The sequence below is a fragment of the Euprymna scolopes genome, chromosome 14 (genome assembly GCF_053919585.1).
Source record: "Euprymna scolopes isolate OS-2025 chromosome 14, ASM5391958v1, whole genome shotgun sequence".
Classification (NCBI taxonomy): domain Eukaryota; kingdom Metazoa; phylum Mollusca; class Cephalopoda; order Sepiida; family Sepiolidae; genus Euprymna; species Euprymna scolopes.
This window is the reverse complement of record NC_136495.1, coordinates 17,319,574-17,347,503: the sequence shown is the minus strand read 5'-3', so window position 1 is coordinate 17,347,503 and position 27,930 is coordinate 17,319,574. Positions and strand designations below refer to the sequence as shown.

Here is a 27,930-nt window from a genome sequence, read left to right as displayed (position 1 = left end):
AAAATATTTTTTTTTAATCATCTACATCATGATTCAGGTCATAAAATTAAAAGAATATTTTTTAAATCATCTACATCATAATTCAGGTCATAAAATTAAAAAAATATTTTTTTAATCATCTATATCATAATTCAGTTCATAAAATTAAAAAATATTTTTTTAATCATCTATATCATAATTCAGGTCATAAAGGGTTAAATATGTGAACAGATATCTCACTGCTCAATTTTCCACAGTCCCAAATAATTGCCCCTTGTGTTTCAAGTGGCAATATCCCTTTTTTTGTGGTAAAAAAAAAAAAGAAGAGTTTTAAAAAACGTTTCCATGTTTTTTTGTTTTTTTTTAATCAACAGCTGAGGAGCGGCCTGAGCAACAGTAGCAGTGACTTCAGGATCAGATGTGTATATTTGCAACACTGTTACTGTTAAGTTTTGAGACATTTGTGTTGAACAAAGATGGCGGCGTAGTTCAGATCAGTAACCAAGATGGCGACGAAGAATTAACTTTTTACAGTTACAACAAAAGATCATAAGGTTTATAACGGTTTATATCTCCAATGTTAATGTACAACATAAAACTATAAAAGGATTGAAAACGATGGAGGAAATGAACACAATTTGATGAGTTGAGAGCACAGCTCGTTCGGTAGTTATTAAGATTAGACTTAAAAACAATCATGGTGTTGCCTGCAATATGAAATAGTTTTCTTAGAACACTTTCAGTGAACACATTTACATTTTTAAAAAATAAAAAGAAATAAGGAAAAAAAAATCACAGAAAACAAAGTCGATTTTACGAATTTAGTTTTTATTTATGTTTCTATGAAAAAGAAAAACAAAAAGAAAGTGAAATCTGACATTTTTCATCCAAAATGGAAAAAAAAAAAAAATTATGAGATTTCAAAAGGCATTCAAATAAGTTTACCATTTTTTTTTTTTACTACTAGAATTTAATTCCAGATTAAAAAAAAAAAAAATGGTACAACTGAATGAGAAGAACAGACAAGAGGATCTAGATGCTAACAGAATGTTTTATTTATTTATATTTTTTTAAAGTCTTTATTTCAAGATTTTATTATCATGCAATTGATGTCAAACTATACCATGGGGTAGCGGATATAGAGAAATGAAGGATGGTTTTTAGTTATGGTAAGAGGAACATATTGGTAGTGCTCCTGGCTTCTACCCCCTTTCCATAGCTTCAAAGCAAACAGTTTAAATAGTGATTAATTTATCTGTGGAAGGTGTTGCTGTCTATCTTTCTACAGGTTAGATACATTTCTACACTTAGATTCAACCCGCTCTAAAAGAAAAAAAAAACAAAAAAAAAACAAGAAAATCTTGGGATTACAATTCTGTTCAATTACAAACATTGGGTTTACTTTCGGTATTTTCAAAACTTTCACTTTCCTGATTTCGTGCTTTTGTTGTTACATTTCATGAGCAATGTTTCTGACAAAGGGGCAAGAATTGTTGCTTTCTGGGTCGGAATCCATCTAACACTTATTATTGGTTAGTTTTGACTTTGAAATATTTTTTAACCTTTTACATTGTGGCTTCATGCCTTGTTGCGAACAATTTCTACACATATTGCGAATACCGGATGATACTTGCATGCACTTCGATGTCAAATCCCATGTTTGAATATGTTCAACTGATGAGCGCAAATGAGAGCAAAACCTGAGTCTTGAATTTCCAGTCTGTGGTTTTCATGGCTTGTGTAAGCTGCAACAATGTTTAATTGTGGAAATCATATATATATGGAAATGAAGATGAGAAAAGCAGATTTAAAGATCAGAAATCCTCACAAAGTTAAGATTGGCTTTTTTCAGTGGACAATTTATATATATCGATATATATTTTGATTGCAGAAATTCCCCTCTAGACCAAAGTACCGTAAGTTTGCAACAATAGATGCCACATACAGATTTACGATGTCTAGACGATTAGCCATTATCTTATGTAACTTTAGAACATCATTTTAGACACATTTAATCGTAATAATAAAATCCTACATTTCATCCTAGGAGCAACACCATCACAATCACAACCATCTTTAGAGGAAGTAGTCCCTATTTTTCTCTTGAAATATCAGGTCCTCTTACTGTCCCCAGTCAACCCTAGGAGGTAATATACACATTATACATATATTGTGCTTGCACCCTTCGTAATTGGATCATAAACTCATAGACATAACAATCTTTTCCTTTTCCAATTTAAAAATAATAGTCTCCCCAGACTAATTCCACTCATTCTGATTTGCTGAGCTCTGACCATTCCTATATTCTGGATTAACAGTATTTGCATGCTAAATAAATGCTAATGTACCATTCAAATATGGCATCACAGTATTACCTACTTTTGCCCTGAGTAAATTGCTGCGTTCATTTTCTTACATTTTACAGCATCAACATTTCTTTTTATGCCCCCCCCCCAAAAAAAAACATTTTACAGCTTTGATTGTTATCTACACCAGTTTTTATATCCTGTCTCACTTTTTTTTGCTTGCTTTATACATTTCTTAATTTCTTATGCTGAAAAAAAAAAACCCAAACATTTTACAGCGTCAACACTATCTACAAGTTTTTTTTCCCTCTCTCTCTCCCTGTATATATTCCCAACTCTACTTCTCTCTCTCTCATTCTGATTATTATCTCTTGCGTGTTTCTGTGTCAGTGTGTTCGTTTTACCATGCGGCTCGCTACGATAAATTGCTATCACAAAAAGCAAAAAAATCCATCTATCTACTTTTCATTCTGCCTTTACTTACTTAATCACAGATTGTTATGAAACAACAACTGTACGAGATGAATATAAGTCTGCAAATATATAAATACGTAAACTATTTTCTGTATCAATTAACTTACGGATATTTTCCTATAATGGAAAAAAAACCCACTAATTCCTAAAAAAAAAACAAAACGATTTTTGTCTTATATATATACTAGGTGTTGCTGGCCATATGTTGCTGTGGACCCCCACCCCCATTCCATTTACACAAACTCATCCCCAGCAACACGTGGCCGAGTAGACTAGTATATATATATACATTGTCTACTGAAAAAGCGAGCCTTTACTTTGTGGAGATCTCTGATCTTTAAATCTATTTTTTCTCATCTTTTCCTTTTCAATCATTATATCTTCCACACTCTAAAACCTGAAATCCCTGAAACACTTTCATCACCAATAAAAGACTCATTTCCAGATTGATCCATGTGAAAAGATGTACTTGAATAGAAACTGTTTGCAACATCATAGCGGAACATTTTGACCATTATTATAGCAGACTCATTACCAGATTAAAGATTATTCTTATAATGAACACCCAACAATTTCCTTACAGTTTGATTGTGAAAATGAATCAAATACATAAATTTATGCTGATCACATTATAAAAGTTGGACATAAATAGCATTGTGGCTGATAAATATGACATTTTTAAAAATCTGCAGTTAGTATACTTTTAATAGTTTTCATTTTTGCCGCCTCATCATTGTCTTTTTCATATTTTGTTGGTAAATTGTTAGTTCAGTTGATTTTGTGAAAATCTCTTTGATCTTTAAGTCTTTGTTTTTACTTAGGAGTTACCACTTATCAAGGCCTGAAGGCCACTTGAGGATAAGAGTTAATGAATGTAAAATGGTAGTGTAGTAATCGTTAATACTGTAAATTGGGTAGAATTTTATTATTTATGAGGACGGCTCAACAAGAACTGGACTACATTTTCTCTTTCAATTTGGAGCCTTTAATTATATCACTCATATGCAAAATCGTGGAATACTTTTATCCTAGTCTGTCAGGCATACTAGCTCCGAAGACAGTTGTATTATTAAACCATCTGGCTACAGCTATAGAGGTGAGAGAGAATAATCTTGTCATATTCCAAAGTAAGCAGATCAGCATGATAGCACATAAAAACAATCATATTCGAGTTTATTACCAGCATGGTTACCTAGCATTGCCTGGGCCAGAAAAAAAAAAAAAAAAAAAATTGAAGTTAAAAAAAATGAGTAAAATTTTGTATTAAAGCTTTTTTTCTTCTTCAATCTGTCTTTCTCGCTTTCCCCATCTCTGCACCTCTTTCACCCAGCCCATTCCTCTTGTTTTAATGTTTTGAAAATAATATAAGTCATTCATTTATCCTTTATATAATAGATAACATTGGAAATGGCTGAAAAACTGACCTCCCTTGATGAAACCTGACCCAGTTGAGCCTCAAAGAATGAATAATTATTTTTAACTTTTAGACATTAATTATTTAGAGCAACACCAATCAAGAAAATACTATTTAAGACGTTTTATAGATTTTATTTTTAGCTGGGCATACAAACACACAGACAACTGCTCTTTACATAATAGATACCCCCCCCCCCAAAAAAAAACACTTGTTCTTATGAAAAGCCAAATCTCTGAGGACTTCTATAGTTTGCATTAATCGGACGACTATTCTCTTGTTTGTTTTTTTCACAACCAATTTAACCTCTGACCTCATCAGTTGCATATTTTTGATCTTAGAAACTTTTGCTGAACTCTGAAAATCTATACAGAATTTAGAATTGAACCTTTTATTTAATCCACGAGGGTATATTGTTTTTATTCTATCAGCCATGACCAGATAAAAGCGTTAATTCTTAATTATATTTTCAGTTATTGCCCACAAAGATTGAACCTTTAACCTCCAGAAGACTGTCATTTATAACTGATTGTTAATTAGCACCTTTATCCAATGCACTATGTGTCCAATTCTATTATAATTTTTTGAGGGCCTTAAACTTAATCCTGTTTTAGCTGTGTAGTAGTATAGGCTCACAAGTTTGACTTAACCTCCAACTTCATCTTGGAAACTATATCAGCTGAAACGTGAAAATAACAACCAAGATTAAAGTAATAGTCCAGATCAAAATTATTAACCTCGATTTAAAAAATTCTGACGTCATTTGATAAATAAAGAAAAACCTGTATATATATGCAACAGAGCGAAAATATCATATTCCCAAAATCACGAAAATCGATTGCGTAGTTTTATTTCTAAATAAAAAAAAAAAATGAGTAAGAGTATGAGTAATATTTCTCCATCTTGAAAACAATCTAAAGAAACAAGGGAGACAACTCAATAATAATTCAAACTTCATTCTGTAATGCCTACAAATTCCCATTAATCGTTTCAAAATGATTTTCTATATAAAGACAAAACTACCTGATCAAATTACGTGATTTTTGGAATATGATATTTTATGTTTGTAAATACATCATACAGGCTTTTTTTTTTTTTTTTTAAACATGAGAGTTCTGGTTAAGAACCGAGGATTCATTTTAAAATATTTGGAGTTTTGTAAATTACAAAAAATGCCCACAAAAGCAATTATAATTATACTAGCTGGCAGCCCGGCGTTGTCCGGTCGTACAATACACTTAAATATGATATTTTAATTTATGCAGATTGGTATGCATTATTATAGAATCCATCCTCTATTAATTATTATATATTACGAGGAATAATTTGCCCGGTGGACTAATTTGCAAAAAAAAAAAAATAAAATAATGTCATCAAATTCCGTCTGTTTGTTTACAATATCACGTCAGCTGATATTTGGGCTTGACAATGAATGCCCTGGAAAAGTCACTTCTGATTAATGTTTTGTCTTAAAATATGCAAAGTGGCAATTTTAAATGGTACCTCTCCTTTTCTTGTAAATTGAACTCATTAATAAGAAACAATTGAAATAAAATGGTGAGGTACACTCAGGCTTCAACAAGGGATCATTTGATCTGTAGTCGAATCCTCTACCATTAAGCTATATCTCCAGATGAGAACAAATCTTTTTTTTTTTTTTTTTCAAGAAGAAATGATTTGCTGAAATTTTATTATCTCCTTTGACGGTGTAATGCAAAATAATCCCCTGTAAAAATTATTCTTTTTATCTATAAGAGAAGAAAGACTATTTTTAGGATTGGATTTTTTTTTATTTTCAATACTTATCAGATGAATTTCTGTACAAAATATCTAAAAAAAAACAAAAAAACACTGCCAGACATAAATTAACCTTGTGTGAAATTTGCAAAAGATATGCTCAGCCGTTTTGGAGCATATGAGGAAGGAGCACACACACACACACACACACACACACACACACACGCACGCACGCACGCACACACACACAAAGTGACTTTTATATAACAGTAGAGATAAGAAGTTACCTCCCCTTCCAAACAAACAAATAAAACTTAGAAGCAGAAATATCAAAAGTCAGTTTGGTCAAATGACATTGAAAAAGCCAAAATCGTTCATTTGTAAATTTTTTTGGACAACTTTTCCCACTGTTCATTGAAAACAAACACTTTTAGCATCTGTTTGGACATGATGTGTTTTTATTGTGAATATTTTAAGTTTTAGTAAGCTTTCAAAATGTTTTATTTACTGGAAAAAAAAAAATCTTAAAATTTGCTGCGATATATTAGTTTTCACATTAACTTGAAAAATAAACAAAACAACTGGAGTTGGTTCTTTGCACCATAAAACATTCACATGGACAAAACAAAAACATTATATAAAGAGATGAACAATTTATAGAAACGTTATAACAATGTGAAAATGTACTAAGTTTTAAGGAAAAAATGTTTAATGAATGACAAGATATTTTGTGTTTTTTTTTTAATATATTTTTATACCATCTCGTTTGCTTCCTGATTTTTTTTTTTTCTCGTTCAGTAGAATCATGTATGTGATGCCAGAATATCATATTTTGGGGATGTAACCCCTTTCGCAAGTGTTTCTATTTTTTGTTTTTAAATCCCAACCTATGCTCCACTTCATGCATATTAGTGTTGGGACGATTTATCAAAACCGTGACTCAGAACTTTTTGGGATATTGAGTTCATTAATGAAAAGAACTTTATTTTTCAATACCAAAAACTATTCTTTTAATTCTTTTTTTGTTTAAAACAAAATCTTTCAATGTTGGTATTAATGATAAATATTTATTGATTTTAAAATAACAGTAAAACTAAATTTTATAGATCACCACCTCTTCCTAAGTATATTTTTTACAGATGTAAAAATATATGAATATATTACATGGGTCTTGGAGGTGATCCAAAATTTGAAAAAAAAAAAAAAAAAAAGAAAACAAAAAAAACACTATAGCTAAATATTTAGAGATTTAAAAAGAATCAGAATCGGTAATAGTAATGTAATTAGGAATTTCGAACAGAATCAATAAAAATATTGAAAGATTATCTTATTTTGTCCTTTAGTCTCCACATTATATGATTGATGTTTCAGACAAAGGGGGAAGAATTGCTGTTTTTTTTTTTTTTTGTTTTTTTTTAATTTTATTGGAATCTATCCACAGATTCCAATAAAATTAAAAAAAAAAAAAACAAAAAAAAAAACCCCAGCAATTCTTCCCCCTTTGTCCAAAACATCAATCATATAATGTGGAGACTAAAGGACAAAATAAGATAATCTTTCAATATTTTTATTGATTGTTCGAAATTTATTGTTGACTAGTTTTTAAACTTAATGTTTTTTTGTTTTTTTAAAAGTCCTTTACATCAAGTGGCTTCCTGCCTTGTTTGAAGTAATTGCTATGGAAAACATCATCCCATCACTAGCACATATATTTTTTGTGTACTGGAAACGAGCATATTTGTACATTGTCATAGGCTTCTACAAATTATTTATATTACAATGCTTCAAGCAAACTACAGCATCCTCTTCATAGCATTTGTATTCAAAACAGGTCAACATATATGATAAGATTTTCACATGATTTTAAAATTAGAACCAAATTTTGTGTGTGTTTTTTTTTTTTTTTTTTTTTTAATTTTTTTTTTATATCAGTGTATATGAGGTGTTTGAACAATTGACAAATGAGGTATTAAGAATGACAGCTTGAATATGTAGGAATACCGAGAGCGGAGTCGCAGAGTTAGGAGGTATAAGGTCTGACTGACTCCTTATTTAAAGTTTGTGAATCTTTTTAGATGAGGATTGATAATTAGTATTTGAACTACTGTTCTCATCTTGAGTGTTATTTTCAAAATATAACCTACCTTCTTCAGGTGTATTTTGCCAAAATCGGGAATATGTCTGTCAAACTCGGGAATCTACAAAGAATTTTGAATGGAACCCTTTATTTAATCCATGAGGATAATATGCTCTTGTTACATTAGCCATGATTGGGTAGAAGCCTTAAGTAATTTACAATTGTATTTTGAATGTTGTTTGTAGGATTGAATTAACACATAAAAACAATCATATTCAAGTTGATTTATTACTAGCAGGCTTACCTAGCATTGTTTGGGCCATGAAAAACTAAAAGTTAAACAAAAATGACTGCAACATTTCTATCTTAAAACTTTTTTTTTTTTTTCAATCTGTCCTCTGGAGGTCGAAGGATCAATCCTCAGTGTAAACGATATATATCCAGAGTTTGACAGAAAAATTCCAGCGTTCAACAAAATATATCTGAAAAAAAATTAGAGGTTACATCAATTTAAACTTTGTGAAAATAACATTCAAGATGAAGACATTAGTAGGATTAATGCTTATTTGAAGTTTTTTTACAATTCAGATAGTCTGTTGATTTTTCAGGTTAAAAAATTTGACTCTTAGAAGTAGGATGGTTTCTAAATCCACCAACACACCCTGATAAAGAGTATGTATACAAGAGGATAGGTGGGGGAGGAGTAAATACTATTGTGCACTATCTAAATGATTTTTAATTTAGATTAGAAAATGATAATATATTTGGAAAGAGGAATAGGAAGAGGTTAGAGAAGCATATGTGGTCAAATCTATTCGTTTAAAAATACTTTGATCCTTATTGGTAGATTGTAGATGCATCTTTATATACTTATGCGGCTTTGGTCCATTGTATTTTGGTCTGTTGTCAGTCGAGCTTCATTTTGAAATAAAATTTTTAGCATTAAAATCTCAGATTAAACATAATAAAAATCCAAGAATGGATTATTTTTTTGTTTTTGTTTTTTTCCTTGAAATAAAAAACTAAAAGATCAAATTTTCAACTTGGGTATCTATTCAACATTTTGTTGGAAACAGAGAGCTCTTATTTTTTTTTTAATATCAATCTAATCTGTGCATGTAAACAACTTCTCTAAACAGGCAGAGTGTTTTTTGCTTAACATGCTGATTAGCATGGATATCTGGCATTCTCCAGAGATATGGACAACAAAATAGAAAAGTAAAACCGTGTGTGTAACATTTTTTTTTTTTTAAACTCTCCCTTCCCCAGTCAAGGAAAATTTTCTTCTCAACCTGCTAACCAAAACATTACAGTTTGATCCTGAAGGTTAAGACAGCGTCTTTTAGTTTGATTTTCACACAGATTTGGGAAGAAAGAAAAAAATAAATTGCTCAATGTCCCATCCCCAATCTCTTGATTTGACTAATATTTAGTCAGAAAAAAAAAAAAAATTTCTTAAGAAGGGATTCCTACCTCCTCCCCACCAAAGTGTCTATATTCCATCCAAAGCAATGCTGAAAAAGAATATAACAGCTTTGTGGATGTGCCTTTGTAGTTTCAAACTTTTAGTTGGACACACAAACAGACAATTGTCGAAAGGGAGATATAAAATTTGGGTTCCACACAAACTAAATACAAAACAAAACTTTTTAAAAAGAGTATGGAATCTAAGATTACATTCTGATAAATTCTATTTCGGATATGATGTGACTATTTCTCCCACACCTGTTGTTGCGGTTACTAAAACATTATGGCAGAGATGATGATGATGATGATGATGATATGCAAAAAGTGAAAAATGATAACAGAAAATCATTTTCATACAAAAGCATTTTTAGAATCTTTTCTATGGCCTTTTCTATGATTAAGAAAAATTTTTTCTTTTAAAATAATAAAATACAAAAATATAACAAGCAGGCAGAAAAAGTATCAATGAAATTAAAGCATTCAATCATGGATACTAAAATGTTTTTCATTTTTAAACATCCTTGAGTGGCCTTTGGCCTAGACAGCTGTTAACTCATTGGTAAAATGAAAAAGAAAAAAAAAATTTAATCAAATTTTAAAATCATAGCACTCTTTTTGCCATTTATTAGTGTTTTAAAAAGAAAGTCAATTTTATTGTTTCAAGTATCAGCAGTTTTTGGCTATTAAAACATGTTTAGAAAGAAAATAAAAATGGTTGCTAATAGCATGTTTGACAAAATAAGGACAGCCAACAAAGTTGGGGTTTCTTGCTCAAGATAAACATTAAAAAACAAATTTTTTTTTTTTAACAATTTTTTATAGAAGTAAAATATTATCTCTCCATTTTTTTTTAATTTCACCAAATTGAAAATAGGACCTTATTTTAGTTTAGAGTGACAAAGTAAGGAAAACATCTTATTTTTAGATTTTATTTCAACAATTTACTTTAAAGAATATTTTATCTATAAAAACACAGATTTAAAAAACAAACTTCTCTTGAAATAGAAACTTCTTTTATTGCCTAGTTAAAAAAGAAAATTCGGAAACTCTTAGGAACCAGACAGGACATGTTTCCATTGGTTGAATTTATGTGGTGGTGCCGAGAAAAGGGGAAAGTATTTCTACATATTCTTCAATGTATTCGAGAACAATATTCTTTTGTTGTTTCAGGGTTTTACAAAAAAAAAAAATTTTGGTTAAAATTGCTTAAAAAGAATTCTAGCTAAATCATCTCCCTGCCACCCTAAAGTAAAAAAAAAAAAAAAAAAGAGACTGAAAGCATCTATCATATTCTTAGACCAAATAAAACAAAAGGATGACAAACATTCACAGAAAATAAACTTAACAACAAGGTTCTCGTTGGTATCAACCAATGACAAAAATTGTCAATCACAATTTTGGAACGAAACAAAAAAATTCTTTAAAAGGTTACTTTGCCATGTCTTTGGAAGAATCATTTTTGTTGTTTGAAAAGAGGGACAACCAAATGCAAAGAAAACAATCACAGCCAAAGTGAGTGACCAGTCAAGACCCCTTCCACACACAAAAAAAAATGTTAAAAAAAATTGAAATCTGGATGCAAAACAGTTAAAACTTTTCCCTGCAAAACTTATTTGCCAGTCAACCACAACAGCCATTCAAAGAACTGACGAAAAAAAAAAAAAAAAAAAGATCATCGAGTCAATTTATTAACTAGTGTAGCTACATGCAACCCGTTCTTGACTGAGAACCGTCCTTCTGATACAAAAAAAAAAAAAATCAAAAACAAAACAAAAAAAAATCAAAAACAAAACAAAACAAAAAAACATCTTGTGGCTTTAGAACAACAACCAAAAAAAGGGATTTAAAAAATTTGAAACAACTCTTATTTTCTGATGAAGGCATCTATCACCAAAACATTTAAGACTAAAAAAAAAAATTATTGCAATCTATGGTTTCTAATTCAAATTTAGAAATAATTTGTATTTCCTGTGGATGAAAGTGTTTATTCCATTTGAATATATTGGACTGTTTTTCTTGTTAAGGGCATAAGAGAGAGAGAGAGAGAAAGAGAGAGAGAGAGAGAGAGAGAGAGAGAGAGAGAGAGAGAAAACTGGAATGTGAAAGAGTCAGAGCTTAGCAGATAAATCAGTTTAAAACTGACTTCTCTCTCAAGTGAGGAACAGGTTTTAAATCACGAAAAGTAATATTTACAAATCACAAAAAAAAAAAAATAAATAAATAAAAAGGTTAAATTTGGCATCAGGTCTAAAAAAAGACAATTCCCCCTCTCCCCAAATGAAAATGCCTCTTCAAAAAAGTAAAAAGTGGTTGACTATAGTCAAAGGCGACCTAAAGGCTCCTTTTCATTAGCTAGTACACTAAGGTATAGAGAGTGAAGGGCGCCACTCCTTTCACAGAATTACTCTATCAACTCCTGATCCTCACCATATAATGCAGTGTGGTTAGCACGGGAATATCAAGTACCAATTTTTAAGTCTTTGGTATGATGTGATCAAGGATTGAACTCTGGTTGCCTGGCACATTAGCAAACACGCTAACCATTATGCCAAATATGATGAAAACTCCTTCAAAATAACAAATTATTTAATATTAATGGATCAAAAAAGATCATCTTAAGAGATGTAAATAGTTTCAATAAATTACTGACCAAATCTAATCTGAGGTAGAGTCAAGATTGTCTCTTGACTTCGGTTCCTGATGTCCATTTGGCTGGATATGGTCAAACAGACAAGAAAGCCATTCTTTACATAGGGAAAGGAGAGGAGGCTTTCATGTTATCTGAGAGGAAGATAATCATTAATCAGAAGGAACTATATCTTGCTTGTTACCATCGTCCTGTTTGCAAGCAGAAACCAGAAGTCAAAAAAAAGCAGACAATCTTGATTATAGTAACCACCATACCTGATCTTAAAAAATTACAAAATTTTACATCAATGGTGGGGGGAAAAAAAAAAGAATTTGAGTAATTTTTCTAATATGAACCCCCTGTAGTTGAGGCGATCCAAATGCTCTCCTTTGGCTACTGCATTGAGATGTAGGAGAGGACATCACTTCTTTCTTTGGATTACTCCACTTATCCTTTCTTAATAATACTAAGTGTTTAACAAGGAGGCATCAAGTACCATGTTTTTTAGTCTTGTGCAACTTGAATGAGGATCAAAGCCCAGTCTCTTGGCCCATTAGTGAACATTTAAACCAATATACCAAAAATGCTTGTAAATTTATAATATGAAAAAAAAAGAAAAAAAAAAAAAAGAAAAAAAAAAGAAAAAAAAAAGCATTCTATTATAATAAAAAAAAAAAAAAAAAAAAAAAACTTATATAATAACGGTATTTAGTTCTCTCCCACTGCACGAACTGTGATGCCAGGGTCGGAAATGGGGATTGAGAAGTCAGCGCCCCAGAGGAGGGGCACTTTGACCTGCAAAAAGTGCCTAGATAGTCCCGTCGGTATTCCCTGGTGAAGGTGCTTAAGGTGATTAGCAATAAACTAACCTCTTCTCAAAGAGAGAAGGCAAAGCTTGGGAGGGTGGATCTCCTAGAACTGCACAGAACTAAACTCTTACAGCAAAATTAACAGGGACCAGGTCACTGCTGATTTTGGATAAAAAATAAAAAAGTATGTTTCTTGTCAGTAAAAACAAACAAGTAACATCCAATTGGCATTTAATAATAACAACGATAACAAAATGTATTAAATTTGAATGGCAAAATTAATCATGTGATCAAATTCCTTAAAAAAAAAAAATGCATGTAAAATAATTTTTCTAAACAAAAATATAAAATAGCAAAAGCAACAATTTGTATATATCTACAAAGAAAAACAAATGACATTTTTGTTCCCAAAATCAACAAATTCAACAAAATTCAATCTTTTTCTAGACATTTCTTTGGTCCGGATTATCTCCAGTTAGCAGCAACAGCGCAAGACAACCATACAATGAATCTTATTTGTTCAATAGTTTAAAGAAATTAACAAATATAATTGGAGATATGGGTCCGAAAAATTACATTCATTTTTTCAAAACCATACAAAACTTGTAAGAAACTTTTTTTAATAATTTTGAATCCAGTTTCAAATTCAAGAATGTGTAATGTGCCCGTAAGGTTTGTGAAATGTATAATCTGCCCATAATATTTATGAAAAACGTGTAATCAACACTAAAGATCAACTAATTGTTGAACAAGATCACTTTTTGTGGGATTTGAAAACATTTGAATACAAAAAAAAAAGTTAAAACAAAATATAGAGTAAAATATTTGCTTTAATTTCACCTTTCATCATGCAAAATGCAAAGATTATTTCACATAAGATTTGAGAATGAAACTTAAAATGCAGAGGAAGACATTTGATCCCATCAAATCATCCATAAAACATTTTCTTTATACAAGTCACATAATGACGTTAATAACAAATACGCATAAAAAATTAATCTAGAGGAAATTAACATTTTCTTTTAGTTTAAACCAGGGTTGCAAAGTTAGGAAATATAAATTCCAACGCCGACTCCTAGGATTAAAAAATTCTGACTTCTTATTTTTCCAATATTCAAATTGTTGATTTTTCAGAGATTAAAAAATGTTGACCAATTCCTAATATTTTTACGATTGCAACTCCAACCAAAAGGTCCAACTATGCAATCCGGGTTTCAACAACTCTCTCTCACACACACAAAATATAAACACGCATATAAACCTAACAAAACAAACACTAGAGTTTCAATCAACTAGGATCGTCAGAAGAATCTCAGAAAAAGGATATTTACAGACTGTCAAAATAGCCAATGTATCCTCCAATGTAGTTTTCGACAACCCTAGTTTGGCTTGGACACTCACAAAACAGCAACAAGTATTACTTTATGGAACAGACACAATGGATGCTAAGTTGCACAGGACGTTAGCTTGAAGAAACATGCAACTACGAAATGCTGATATGGATAACTTCCTTTTGTCTCAGTCTTGCTAAGAAAGAGAATGCTTCAATTTGTTTAAACAAAGTTAGCAGAGACTATTTGAGAATAAACTCACATCAAGAGACAATTGACAGGTGAGATCAGAGTGAGGGGGGGGGTACAAGAATGAGCAAGAATCTGTGGATCCAAAGCAATAAACAGCAGTAGAATTTTGAAGGAGCTGGGTTTTTAAGTTTGATGTGATTGGTCGCTGGAATAATGCCTTCAATGCCTCCATTCAGTTTTAGGAGACAATGAATACCCTCTGTAAGGGTAACTGCACATGTAATTGTGAGGCAAGAGTTGCCTAATCTCTAACCATACCTCTCTTGAATCGATACTGCTTGATTCCAGTGGCAAGGAGAGGTCCAAGATGACCAAGATGTCAATAATGCCAAGATAAGTGGAGAGCACATACAACACCTGAAATTTTCGAATGGTGACTCATTTTAATACTGACCAGCCTCAATGTTGCTTAATTTTGGTGATCTAATGGAAACTGGTGTCTCAACGTGATTTATGCGGTAACAATGTTTTAAGGGCAAAATAACTTTAGTCTCATACATGATCATGCGTGTTGATGTCAGTATGACTCTCCAATAGTTACCTTAGCTTAGAATTCTGTCTCTCTCATATTTAGTTAATAGTAAATTATACTCATTATTTAACCTTTTCTCTTAATAAACCTCCATTACCAAAACTATGTATTTTCTCAATTATTTTTGTTCTAACTTTAAGAAATTATATGCACAATGACGAGCCAATAAAGGTTCTAACTAGAAGCGATATGAGAGGAAGAAAGCTAATTACAAGAGTTGAAATGGCAGCAAAATTATGGCACGAGTCCTAAGGAAGAAAAGGTGACATGGATCCCGACAGAGGAATTAATGAGAATGCAAAAGAACCATTGCCGGTTAATTAACGTTTTACTAATATAGTTTTAAATATATAGTTGAAATATATTTTGGGGCTTTCGAGAGAGTTTACCAGAAACTTAAATACTTTTAGTAATTAAGTTGAATTGATAAACTTTGTGAGATAAGATTATGAAATACGGATATCAGAAAGCAGCTTTTTATTGACAGATCCATCATCAACATTATTAAAAAAATTAATATGGTTTGGATTGTTTTCCCGACTACCAGACTCAACTAAATTTAAAGAAATCATATCAAGAATATTGCATTCAAAAAAGGTCAAGAGGTTATCCACTACCGAGATTGTCCGAACAGATAAAGGTTGAGATTGGCAGGTCGCTCCCGCCAGTTGAAACACTGGCCCAAGATTGTGCTAAGTGATGGAATTTTGTTCTCAAGTATGTGACGAAGCTCTCTGGCATATGCAATGAGTAAGTAAAGCATGAGAGGAAGTTCAACGTTTTTGAGATGAAATATTTAAGAACTATTGTTCGAGTAGATTTGCAAGGTCGACTACTAAATGTAGATATTAAGAAGAGGCGCAATATCATTGATGCGTTATTTGACAAAAAGGGAATTAATGCTGGTTCGGTGCGTGTTTTACAGCATATCAATTCTTTTTAACAAAACCAACCAACGTTTGCACTTTTCTAGCAACTTCTCACACGAATCAGTATCCTATATTTATATAACACCACCATTTACACATGCATGGAGCATCGTTACCACATCTTATCAACATCAGTGTTGCATCCATGTGTTTGTTTTATTTCCACAGAATATGCTTTGACGAACTTACTGCTTTTGTACTACCCCTACTTCCTTAACTAGCAACAAAATCCCACCCTTTCTTCGTAGAAAGCTGAAAGCTTTTCTATTGATAGATTCCTTCCTTGGACTACATGCCTTTGGAATTTTTATTCCCCCCTGACTATACCAACATTCAGAAATTTATATGTAACACAAACAAACATCTTGCTACCCAACTCCCCACACAAATTGCACCCTATCACAATAGCCCCTAGCATCTCAGTTGCAATATGCCTTATTTGAGGTAAAGAAAAGTAAATTTAATTTGAATCTCTCATCATTTTTCGCTACTTGATTCTTAATATGAACTTTGATGTTTTTTCAGTTAAAATAACATGGCTGAAAGATTATCAATAGGAATTGGTTCGCTAGGAATGCTTTGAATACACATTACTATTGTAGCCGTCAGATGTTTAGATAAACTGTTTTCTTTTGAAGTAAACAGACAAGTAGCACTGGGTAACTGACCCATGATCAATAGAATCGCTCGATATATGAAGACAATTTGCTGGAGTAGTTTTTAGTAAAAATTCAGTTGTAAGTGACACTTTCCTGGAGGTTGAAGGTTCAATCATCAGTGCAGGCAATACTAAGAATACAATTGTGGATTATTTAGAACTTCTAACTGATCATGGCTGATATAACGAGATCGTACTACCCCGTGGATTAAATAAAGGATTCTATTCGAAATTATTCTGTGTGCAGATTCCTGCGTTCAAAAGAAAGACCCCCCCCTTCGAATTCAACAAGCTATATGTAAAGAAGGTTGGATGTTACATTGGCCAAAACATTAAAATAACACTTAAGATGAGAAAAATAGTCCGAATAATGTAATACAAATTATCAATCCTTATCTAAAAAATTCAGAAACTCGCACAATATTTTCACTTATATTTTGGGAATTGTACAACCTTTTTTTTTTTTTTTTTACACGGTGGTCACCACTTATCAAGGCCCGGAAGCCACTCAAGGATAAAGGTTATTGCAAGTACAGTATGTTAGTGTGGAGATTTATTGAAGTGTTTACTTGAGGTGGCGGTTCATTAGAAATTTGTTTACGTTGGACTTGAAGACATCCAGGTTGTAGTCAGGTGGGAAGCAGGCAGACTGAACAGAGTTCCACAGGCGTGCAGTTCTAAGAAAGAAGCTTTGTTCATGAAATCTACGTTTTGATTTAGGCACAGATAAAGAGTGGGGAAATATTTTGATAGTGGATTCAGTTAGACGAGTGTTTTTCGTGAAAGATTGGCGAGGGGGGGGGACCAGAGATTGGAGTTCAGACGAGCACTTGCCATGGAAATAACGATAAAACAAGGATAGGCTTGCAACGTCTCTTCTGTGGGAGAGAGGTTGCAGGGAAGAGAAAAGGGCACCCCCCACTAAGCCACGAAGTCTATTTTGTACTCTGTCAAGGCAGAATAGGCTGTTTTTAGCAGCTCCTGCCCAGAAATGGCAGCAGTATTCCATCCTTGGACGTACTTGGCTTTTATATAGATAGAGAATTGCATCAGTAGTGAGATATCTTCTGGAGCGGTAGAAGGATCCCACCATCTTTCCAGCGACCTTGGCAACAGACTTGATGTACGTGTTCCATTTCAGATCAGGAGTAAAGGACAAACCCAGAAGTTTGTCAAAACATGGGGCTTCTCCTAGACGAGAGACATTCATTTCAATTGATGCCAGATGGGGATCAGATGAATTGATGATGTAAACCTGCTATGAAGTGTGGTGCCTTCCATTTTGGATCATTAACATTAGTTAAATTTAATTTGTTATCCTTTTGTCTTTTTTTTGCATCCGTCTCAGACGAAGAAAAAAATCATTGATCAGATATACAATCACATTGGCAGATCAGTTCTCATTAGATCACTGAAGTTAAGCAACATTGAGCTTGGTCAGTACCAAATGGGTGATCACTTGGAAATACCAGGCGCTGTATGTAAGAGGACATCACACCTTCTTGCAAGAAATGCAAAACCCTAACATTATTATCTCCCTTAACACGGATATACATGCAATTGGACACCACTTGTGAATTTCATATTCCCATGATACTTCTTCCTTCGGAGGAAGTTGGGTCACCCCGCCTTAGGTGAATGTTGCTGCACTGCTGAATGAAACTGGCAAAGCTCTTGTTTTTGATAATTTACTCCTATGTTTAATTTGGTTTTCCTTTTGTCTTTTTTGACACATATACATATCTATATATATAAAAGCGAAAATGTATGTATGTATGTATGTTTGTATGTATGTGTGTTCGCTTTTTCTGCATGTCAACAAAAGGCTTTTTTCAGAGAAGCGGTCGCTCGTTTCACAACTTTTTAAAACTTTTTATATCACATATAAATTGTAATATCTCAGTTAACAACAAGGCTTGCCTATCTATTTAATTTGCTTGATTTCAGGAAGATAAATATTCAATATTTGTCGCTCGCCACATGTGGGTTTTCCTATAACATCTTGGGGGAAGGGGAAAAAAAAGCATTCAGCAGTAAATGAATACTATCCCGCAGTCAAACTTGACCTCATTAACTCATTAAAACGGGCACCTGCTAAATCCAAGTAATTAAATAAATTCAAACGTGTTTCCGTTAGCATCTCGCGGTGGGGCAATGGTTAACGTCGCACTTTTTTTTTTTCACACTTTAATTTACAACTTTGCCTCAACGGTTCGTGTTCGATCCTCATACTTACTTTTTCTTTTTAAACCCCCCCCCCACACACACACCTCCAAACACCCGGGCAACGCTGGGAACCCCTCGCTAGTATATATATATATATATATATATATATATATATATATATATATATATATATATATAGTACAAATTTGCGTGTGTGTTAACGGTGAAAACGCTTAACAAATCTATTTGAAAGTTGTTAATATCTTTAATTTATCAAATTTAAAACTAAACTCATGGAAAGTCGGCTTAAAAAAATACCTAAGCAACAACTTAGAAGTCAGTTATAAAAGATCTGACAAATCATCTAAGCAAACAATTTCATTTAAAATCAGAGGCAAATTTGGCAATTCGAGAGAATGCAACCCAAAAGTAACCATCCATTTTCAAATACAAATTAGTATCAAAGTAGATGGTTAATTTTAGGACATCCTTTATTACCCATTTTGATAATTCTATAACCGGAAAAGATTTTTAAAGCAAATATTGGGTTTAAGGGAGTAAGTAATCAATTCAGTTGTAAAAAGAATACCTTGCATGGAAGAGTTCTTATCCAGAATTCAACCGAATTAAAAATAAAAATAAATAAAATAAAAAACACACACACACAAACTGAAAATATCATATTCCCAAAATCATATAAACTAATAAAATATTTTTTTATATAGAAAATCACTTTTTACGATTTTTATCGATTGGTAGTATAGTGTATCCATTATAAAGCTGATTTTAAAATCTTGATATTTAGAATGGAGTTGTCTTCCTTTATTAAATGCTAGCAGTTTAGCACGGCTTTGATTGAGCCCTATCTACTGTTCATAACTTGCCCTACGTGTGAATACACTTTATGTAAGATTTCAATTGTTTAGACAAACATTTGTCTGAGTAATTTCGTAGAGACCGCAGAGGTCAATTTTTTAAACTTTGACCCCAATTTTGAACCCTTAACATTTATTATTTTGGTCTCAAATCAAAATAATAAGTTTTACCCATGTCCAAGTTACCTACATTTAAAATTTCAAGTGTTTAGACCCAAAATTGGATGAGGAATTTGGTAGAATTTGCAAAGATCAACTCTTTCAACTTTGACCTTTTGGCAGCCAAATTTTTTTACCCCAAAACTAATTAAAATGCTTGCTGCATGTCTGAATACCCGTTATGTATAAATTTCAAATGTTTAGACCCAAAATTGGCTGAGTAATTTGCTAGATACCTCAAAGGTCAAATCTTTTGAACTTTGACCCTTGGCAGCTTCAATTTTTTACCCAAACCGATTAAAAAGCTTGCCCCATCTCTGAATACCCTTCATGTAAAATTTCAAATGCTTAGACCAGAAATTGACTGAGTAATTTTGTAGAGACTGCAGAGGTCAATTTTTTTTTTTTTTAACTTGGACCAAAATTTTGACCCCTTAACATTTATTTTTTTTGGCTCAAATCAAATTAAAAAGTTTGATCCATGTTCAAGTAACCTACATTTAAAATTTCAAGTGTTTTGACCCAAAATTAGTGGCGGAGTTTAGTAGAGTTTTCAAAGGTCAAATCGTTGAACTTTGATCCCTTGACAGCCAAATTTCTGGCCGAAAACCAATTAAAAAGATTTTCCAAATCTCAATACTCCTTATGTCAAATCTCGAGTCTCTAGACCGAAAATTGACAGAGTTATTTAGTAGGGAAATGTATACACACACACACACACACATTATAACTTTTATAGATATATAGATGACAGATCAAGACAGATTGTTCTCACTCTATCATAAAATTTGATTTTTGTAGTTAATAAAAAACTATTTGATCAATTTATGTGATTTTTGGAATATTGAATTTTCGTTTTGTGATGGGTATGTACATCACAAAGACTTTTCTTTATTTTTATTTTTTAATTAAGTTGAAATCTTAACTTGCAGCCATAAAGAATTGCAATCCGAGACTGTATACACAAACAAACGAGTTGATTGTTCTTTTAGGTGTTAAGTCAAAAAAGAGTACAAAGAGATCACCTCGATAGATTTTGTTGTTTTTAGAAGAGAATTGAAAAAAAAAGAATCATTAAAAATATCTATACTATTTTCTTTTGCAAGACAAGAGTCGAATTATACAATCATCGTTTTGTTACATTTTGGAACTAAATGTCCATTCTTTGCAATTTACCAGATTAACCCTTTACCGCCAAATTGTACTTTCAAGTCACCTTTCAAAAAAAACACCTGTATAGGAAATATTTCTTACTCTTATGGCTTGTCAACCCAACTGGTCTTCAATGTACAGGTCTATGCATGGTTCAACATTTTTGAGATTTTTTTCCGTTTATCCACTTCCATTTAGTGAAGAAGAACATTAATTCATGATTAAAAAATTTATTGCATTAAAAAATTCTGCCGGTAAAGGGTTAAAATCATTTTCCTAATTTTTTTTACTCCTACAATGATTTTGTTTAAATGCTCACTTCAATTCTTGTATTCAATCCATCTTTCTTTACACAAGTTAGGGTTAGGCTTTAAATTATTGGCTGGTTTCAGTACGAAAGGAATAAAGTGCTTTTTCAACAAGAATAACAACAAAACAAAAAGAAAAATTGTTAGATTTAAACGACTTCTATATTCTGTCTTTCCTTTGGCTGATTTTTGGTTTGATTTGTTTTATGGCATATTAACCATCTATGGTTGATTTGATGCTAAGGTTACATTGACCAAAACATTGGTGAAAATAATACTCATGATGAGAACAGTAGTCCGAATAATCCAAATACACAAGCACATCTATAAAGCAGAATTGATATTTCTTTGGTATAGAAATGCTTTATTAAGAAGAAGAAAAAAAAAAGAGCTGGAGACATTTCACATGCCAACACCAACCTATCTTCCTCCCACTTTTTTTTCGGCTCACATCCTCTCCTTTCACCCTTCCCTTATCTACCCGTTCCTTTGGACAATACTACACTCCACTCCTCTCAAGATCACCTTTTATGCTCTGCTGTATATAAGGTCTCACTTTTCTTAAATAAATAAAGCTTCTGGTTCTTCAGAATTCACCCTATATTAAAAAAAGAAGTTTGTGTGATGACGAAATGAAGGTATGATATTCTAAAAGTTACATAAAATCATCAAGCAGTTTTATTTTTATAAAGAAAAATCATATTTTTATTTGATTAATGGGAATTCATAAGCATTACCAAATGAATCTTGCAAGTTTGAAGTATTGAGTTATCTCCCTTTGTTCATTTTTTTTTTTTTTAAAAAAAAAGGTTGCTTTCAAAAATGGCCGCTCATAAAATATGATTTTTTTTAACATAAAAATAAAAATACCTTGACCAATTTATGTGATTTTTGGAATATGATATTTTCATTTTGTCACGGATACGTATAACATCCAGATTTTTATTTATTTTTTTTAATATAGGGAGAATTCTGAACAGGAACCAAGTTTTTCTATCTACAATCTTAATTTGTTCTGCTTTATAAACATGCTTGTGTTCTTATTTCTATGCTTGTTACATACTTATCCACTATTCCACATATATATAGGAGTGGACTTACTGCAGTTTGGTAGGAACTTCCATAACTTTTTATCTTTTTTCCTGCACCTCATTTATATGTATGAAAATAAAACTGTCAACTTAACGAAAATATCACAGGCGATGATCAAGTGGGTTCTGGAGTAGCAGATCATTTGGACGCTTTCCTGCCTCGGTGGTTGCTGGTTTTAAAATGGACCTTTAAGTGATGCTTCAGTCCGTTCTTGTCTGGGTAACCCTTGCCGCACGTGTCACAAATATATGGTCGTTCTCCTTTGTGACAGCGAACATGCCTTGTGAGGTTGCTGCTGTCTGTAAAGGTTTTGCCACAAATTTCACATTGGAAAGGACGGACCCCGTTGTGTATGCGGAGATGCCGGGCAAGTACGCTGCTCCAGGAGAACTTCTTCCCGCACAATTCGCAAGAGAACGGACGTTCACCGCTATGCATGCGCTCATGCCGTACCAAGTCGCTGCTCCAAGAATAGCGTTTGCCGCAATACCGACATTTGAACGACCGTTCGTCGTTGTGAATACGCATGTGTTTCTTAAGGATGCTATGATTGTGGAAAATCTTGTCACAAATCTCGCATTTAAATGTGTGCGGGTCGCAATGAGTCTTTGTGTGTTTGGCCATGTTGCCCTTGTTGGTGAACTTACGACCACACTGTGAACAATAATAAGGCTCGGGGGATAAGTGGAGGGCAACGTGGGCTGTGAGGTTCTCTTCTCGGCTGAATGTCTTCCCACATCGATCACATCGGAACGGGCGCTCTTCGCTGTGAGTGGTACGGTGGAGATCTAACTCGTCAGTGCTGTTGAAGGTCATAGCGCAACTTTCACACTGATATGTGCGACGGCCTGTGTGGACAGTTTCATGCTCGGTCAAGTCGCTAGTTTGTAGGAAGCCTCGGCCGCAGTAGCCGCATTTGTAAGGTCGAATACCGGTGTGCACTCTGACATGGCGTTGTAAATTACCGTTCTCCAAGAACGCCTTGTCACAGTACTCACACTTGAATGGCTTTGTTCCCACATGGATCAATGTGTGCCGCTTCAAATTACCTTTCTGGGAGAATGATTTATCGCAGAGATCACACTCATATGGTTTTTGTCCAGTGTGTACACGGGAATGCCTCGCAAGGTGACGCGATTGGGCAAACAGCTTCCCACAGACTTCGCATTTATATGCGCGCTCCTCAGATATCGAATGCATCTTTAGGTGTTTGCCGAGGTCACAACTGTGCATAAAAGATGCAGAACAATAGTCACATTTGTACGCGCCACCAAAGCTTTCAGAGCCGGCTATGTCGAGTGTCACCGTCTCATCGTCATCCTCGGTCAAATCATCATCCCCGTTTTCTTTGACGATCTTCTTTTTCTCTCCTTTCGGCCTCAGAACCGAGTTGAACCGTTTTCTCTTCCTTTTGTTTGTTTTGCTTTTTATGCCATCCTGCCGTGACAGATTTGTTACCGACGCTCGTGCCTTCGACAATTTGGTCACTTTCTTCTCTGCTGCGACATTCTTATTAAGAGAGAAGTCAATTGCTTCAGTCAGCATATCATCTTTGTTTACGCCACTTAAGTCGATGCAGCCGGAATCAAAGATATGGACAGAGTTGTTGTTGTTGTTGTTGTTATTGTTGTTGCTATTGTTGTTGTTGTTGTTGTTATTGTTGTTAGGAAAGAATTCCTCCTTCACCGTCATACCGAGTTCGTTCTTGACGTTGCGGCCTTCATAATTGGACGTATGGTAAGACCAGTCAGTCTCTTTGGATTGCTTGCCGAGATCTTTGTCTAATGTAGCAAATTTCTTTTGCGCAATCTTGTTCACGATACTGTCAATGTTTTTCTTTTTAACAATGTATTTCTGTTCACTTTTGTGACCCATCATTTTTTTAAGCGAAAGAAATGGAAACACGAGATAGCAACAAAGATATTAGAATGTGTAAAATAAAAAAAAAATTTAATAATAAAAAATGTTTCTTAATCCATTGGAATGTGACCGATTAAAAAAAAAGGGGGGGGGGTTATTCCTGTAGACTCCTGGTGCGGATTTTTGTCAGGCTCAGTTAGTGTCTAGAATTACTAGAATCGACTGGCACTGTTTACAAACTTTGGCCACATATTCACTAAGAAAAGATCCAAATGAAATTTGGTCAGCATCATTTTGGCATTTCACAAACAGCATGATCTGCAGAAAATTAAAAAAACAAATAAGAATTACATAAGGAAAATGAATGTTATGCGTTGACTTTTATTTTTAAAAGAACACATTCTTTATCAAATGAAATGACCATTAAAAACCTTTTTAAAAAACCTGAAAATACATATCATTTTAAATTCTTCTGACTACAATTCTCATCTTAAGTGTTACTTTCACGCTTCGGTCGATTAAACCTTTGACCTTCAACTCAAGAATCTGCACAGAATTTTGAAGAAACCTTTTATTTAATTAACAGGGGTAGTATGCTCTTGTTCTGTCAGAGCAATGACTGGATAGAAGTCCACAAAAACCCATGACATAGTGAGTAAGGTACTAGGTAAAAATTCAAAATACAATTGTGAATTACTTAGAACTTCTGCCCAGTCATAGCTGGCAGAATTAGAGCATGCTACCTTGTGGATTAAATAAAGCGTTCCATTAGAAATTTTGCACAGATTTTTGAGTTCAACAAGATACACCTAAAGAAGATGAGAGATTATATTGTCTGAAACATTGTGAAAAAAACACTCAAGATGAGAACAGTAGTCCAAAGAATCCAAATAATTAATTTTCATCTAAAAAATTCAGAAACACAAACCTAAAAAATTTTTTGTTTTAATAATAAAGTGATCGTATAAGAAATGGATAAGCAGGTGGGAAAATTAAAAAAAAAAAAAAAAAAAAAAAAATGGAAGACTGTGGTTGATTCTGATAACATTCAAGCTTTTAAATTGCAATTAGATATAAAAGCAAAAACTATTTTTTGTAAAATCAATACATATATAACAAACTAGAAAATATTATGCATGCATGGAGTATTGTTAGCACAATTTAAAAATATTTATATAAATATAAACTACAGACAAGAGCTGAAAACAGCTATTCAAATACCTCATTTGTATAACTACTTTTAAAAATTCATAATAAACTAGGAAGTCTACCCAACATTACCCCATCTGGATGAGTGCATCTGGCACTAGTTTTTTCCTCTTAGACAGGGTTGAAAAAAGAATCTCTAACCTAATAGGTCCCACTGTGAGTCCAGAATGAGTTTACATACTGTTTCAACTAGAGGAAGATCCCCAAAGAGAGGAAATGTCCAACTAGCATCGTCATATATATATATATATATTGGTATATTTAGGCAGCATTTTTTCATTCAAGCAAACATTATTAAATTCAATGGAGATACTTTGCTTTATGTTTTTCTTTTTTTTTAGCGAACTCTCATCAACTTTATATATTTTAACTTACCATCACCTAACGCGGTTTAATTTATATTTTACTTTTCACTTTTTAATTTCCATTTTTGCTCCTTCTCACTTTTTCTTCCTCAACACCTGAAGATGATTTGTGGACGAATCGAAAGCACTCCTGACAGTAACAATTATGGAACCTTCATCAATATTTTTTATTTTGATATTAAAAAGATTATACAGAAAATCGAAAAAATAAAAAAAAGAATCATGAAGCAAAGTATCTCCGTTGCATTTAATAATGTATGCTTGAATATTATGATTGCAACATCTTGTCAGACGAGTGCCACTCTCTCAGACACTTAAAGTCCATGAGCCCAAAAATGACTTCCATCGCCACAAGACCATTTTAATAGACAAATGCCTGAGGGAGTATCTGTACACAGATGATGTTATAGAGTCTTAGCTTTGTACGACAGCTAGGTCTCTCTCTCTCGGTTCAAAATGTTGAGATTCAGCAACAAGCAAGAGCAAGATAGCCAGCAACAAGTTAAACTACAGACCAGCTTAATGCAGGTACTGGTCTCCCATTTTATGTTTTTTTTTAAATCAGAGATTTGCCTCTCCTAGAAAGGTTGCCTTTACCATGGCTTACAGGAGCCCTCTCCACTCCAACATACACAAACACACATTGTGCTAATTGGCTGTTGACCCCCAAAAAGGGTTCATTTGTCCTTTGGAAGGTCTTGTTTTTAATCCTTCAGGAAGACTGTGCCCTGTTTGAGGTGAAAATGCAATAAAAAATAAAAAATAAATAAAAAAAAGACATCAAGTGCGTGTAAGGTGGAGTGGTTTGGTTGTTTTATGGCATATCAAACCTTTTCAGGTTATTTAATGACGAATCCAGTTTTTGTACTTCAAGGTTTTTATATTTTTAAATATTTACTCATTTTTTTTTGTTTGATGGCAGATCAACCCTTTTCAGGTTCAATCATTTCGGCAAAAGTTTTTATGCTTCAGGTTATCTTAAAATATTTAATATTGTTTCATTTAAGTTTGTTTTGTAAAAGAAAATTGCTATTTTTGTTTTATACTTCGCAGAACATGATTGAATTTTGTAAAGAGAAAGAAAAAAACAACATGAAGCCATTGATCCAACCCCACCGCAGAGCTGGAAGAAACATTGATGCGGATAGCTGAAGACCCAGATCAAGACAGTGAAACAAGATGCTGAGCTGATTCTAGACCCTTACCTATATATAGTCTTCGCTGCTGGAACCGCAAATGCTTTGGACTCATGCTTACAGCAGCATCAGATTGGATTGTCGGGCATGGTCAGTTTCAATTCGAGATGCAGTCAACTCAACAGGTGAACCTGGCTCAACTGATCTACAGTGATAAGCGAACCAAACACAAGTATCTTTAAACAGATGCCATTACAAGTATTAGTGCTTTGAGCAAAAGTAGACTTGGGAGCAATAGTAACTAGAATAACTCCATACTCTCCACAGCTCCCAAATAGGGCCTCACAACTGAATCTTTTAAGGTCATACCCAGGACCTCAAATTTGGTGTGCATGACATTGTATATCTCCATGCATATAAAGATATTTTCATCTCAAAGAAAAAGGGCTGTGGGTGAGGACAGCTGATGGTCTACTTGTATTGTATGTCTGGTATTCTGCACAACTACTTGTCCAGCACCCCCTCACTCACTCACCCTAACTGAAACTTTTAAATAAAATAAAATGAAATGACAGCTCAAACAAAAGTTACGTTTAAACCAGGACCAAACTCAAAGAAAACCAACCTGCCTCCTCCCTTGAGGCTTGCATTTACTAATATCCGCAGGCTTAGAACTAACTTAGATGATGTTGAGTCATTTCTCCTTGTAAACACCCCGGATATCTTAGCATTAAGTGAAACTAACCTTCACTCCTCCATTCCCTCTAACCACTTTAACATGCCTGGTTATCTCCCACTCTACCGTAAGGACTCGGACAGACATATGCATGGACTTGGAGTCTATATTCGTAACACCCTCCCCCTGACTAGAGAAATAAAACTAGAATCAGAGGACCAGGCCTTTATGTGCTTCAGACTAAATATGCAACACAATATTAGCTACTTGTATTTTCTCTACCGCTCTCCCTCAAACCAAGACTGTACCCTAATAAACAAAGTCTCAGACAGCATAGA

The 27,930-nt window shown here is 33.2% G+C and overlaps 1 protein-coding gene across 2 annotated transcripts in view; it reads right to left on the bottom strand.

Annotated features, from left to right (window-relative positions):
- Positions 1 to 21,392: 21,392 nt before the first annotated feature.
- Positions 21,393 to 27,930, bottom strand: part of LOC145292878 (uncharacterized) — a 28,774-nt gene continuing 22,236 nt past the window's right edge. For both annotated transcript variants that reach the window (XM_080138996.1, XM_080138997.1), the window contains exon 3: positions 21,393 to 24,524. In XM_080138996.1, coding sequence (XP_079995122.1) covers positions 22,485 to 24,224 — 1,740 coding nt within the window. In that variant the 5' untranslated portion in view covers positions 24,225 to 24,524 and the 3' untranslated portion in view covers positions 21,393 to 22,484. The remainder of the gene's footprint in view (positions 24,525 to 27,930) is intronic.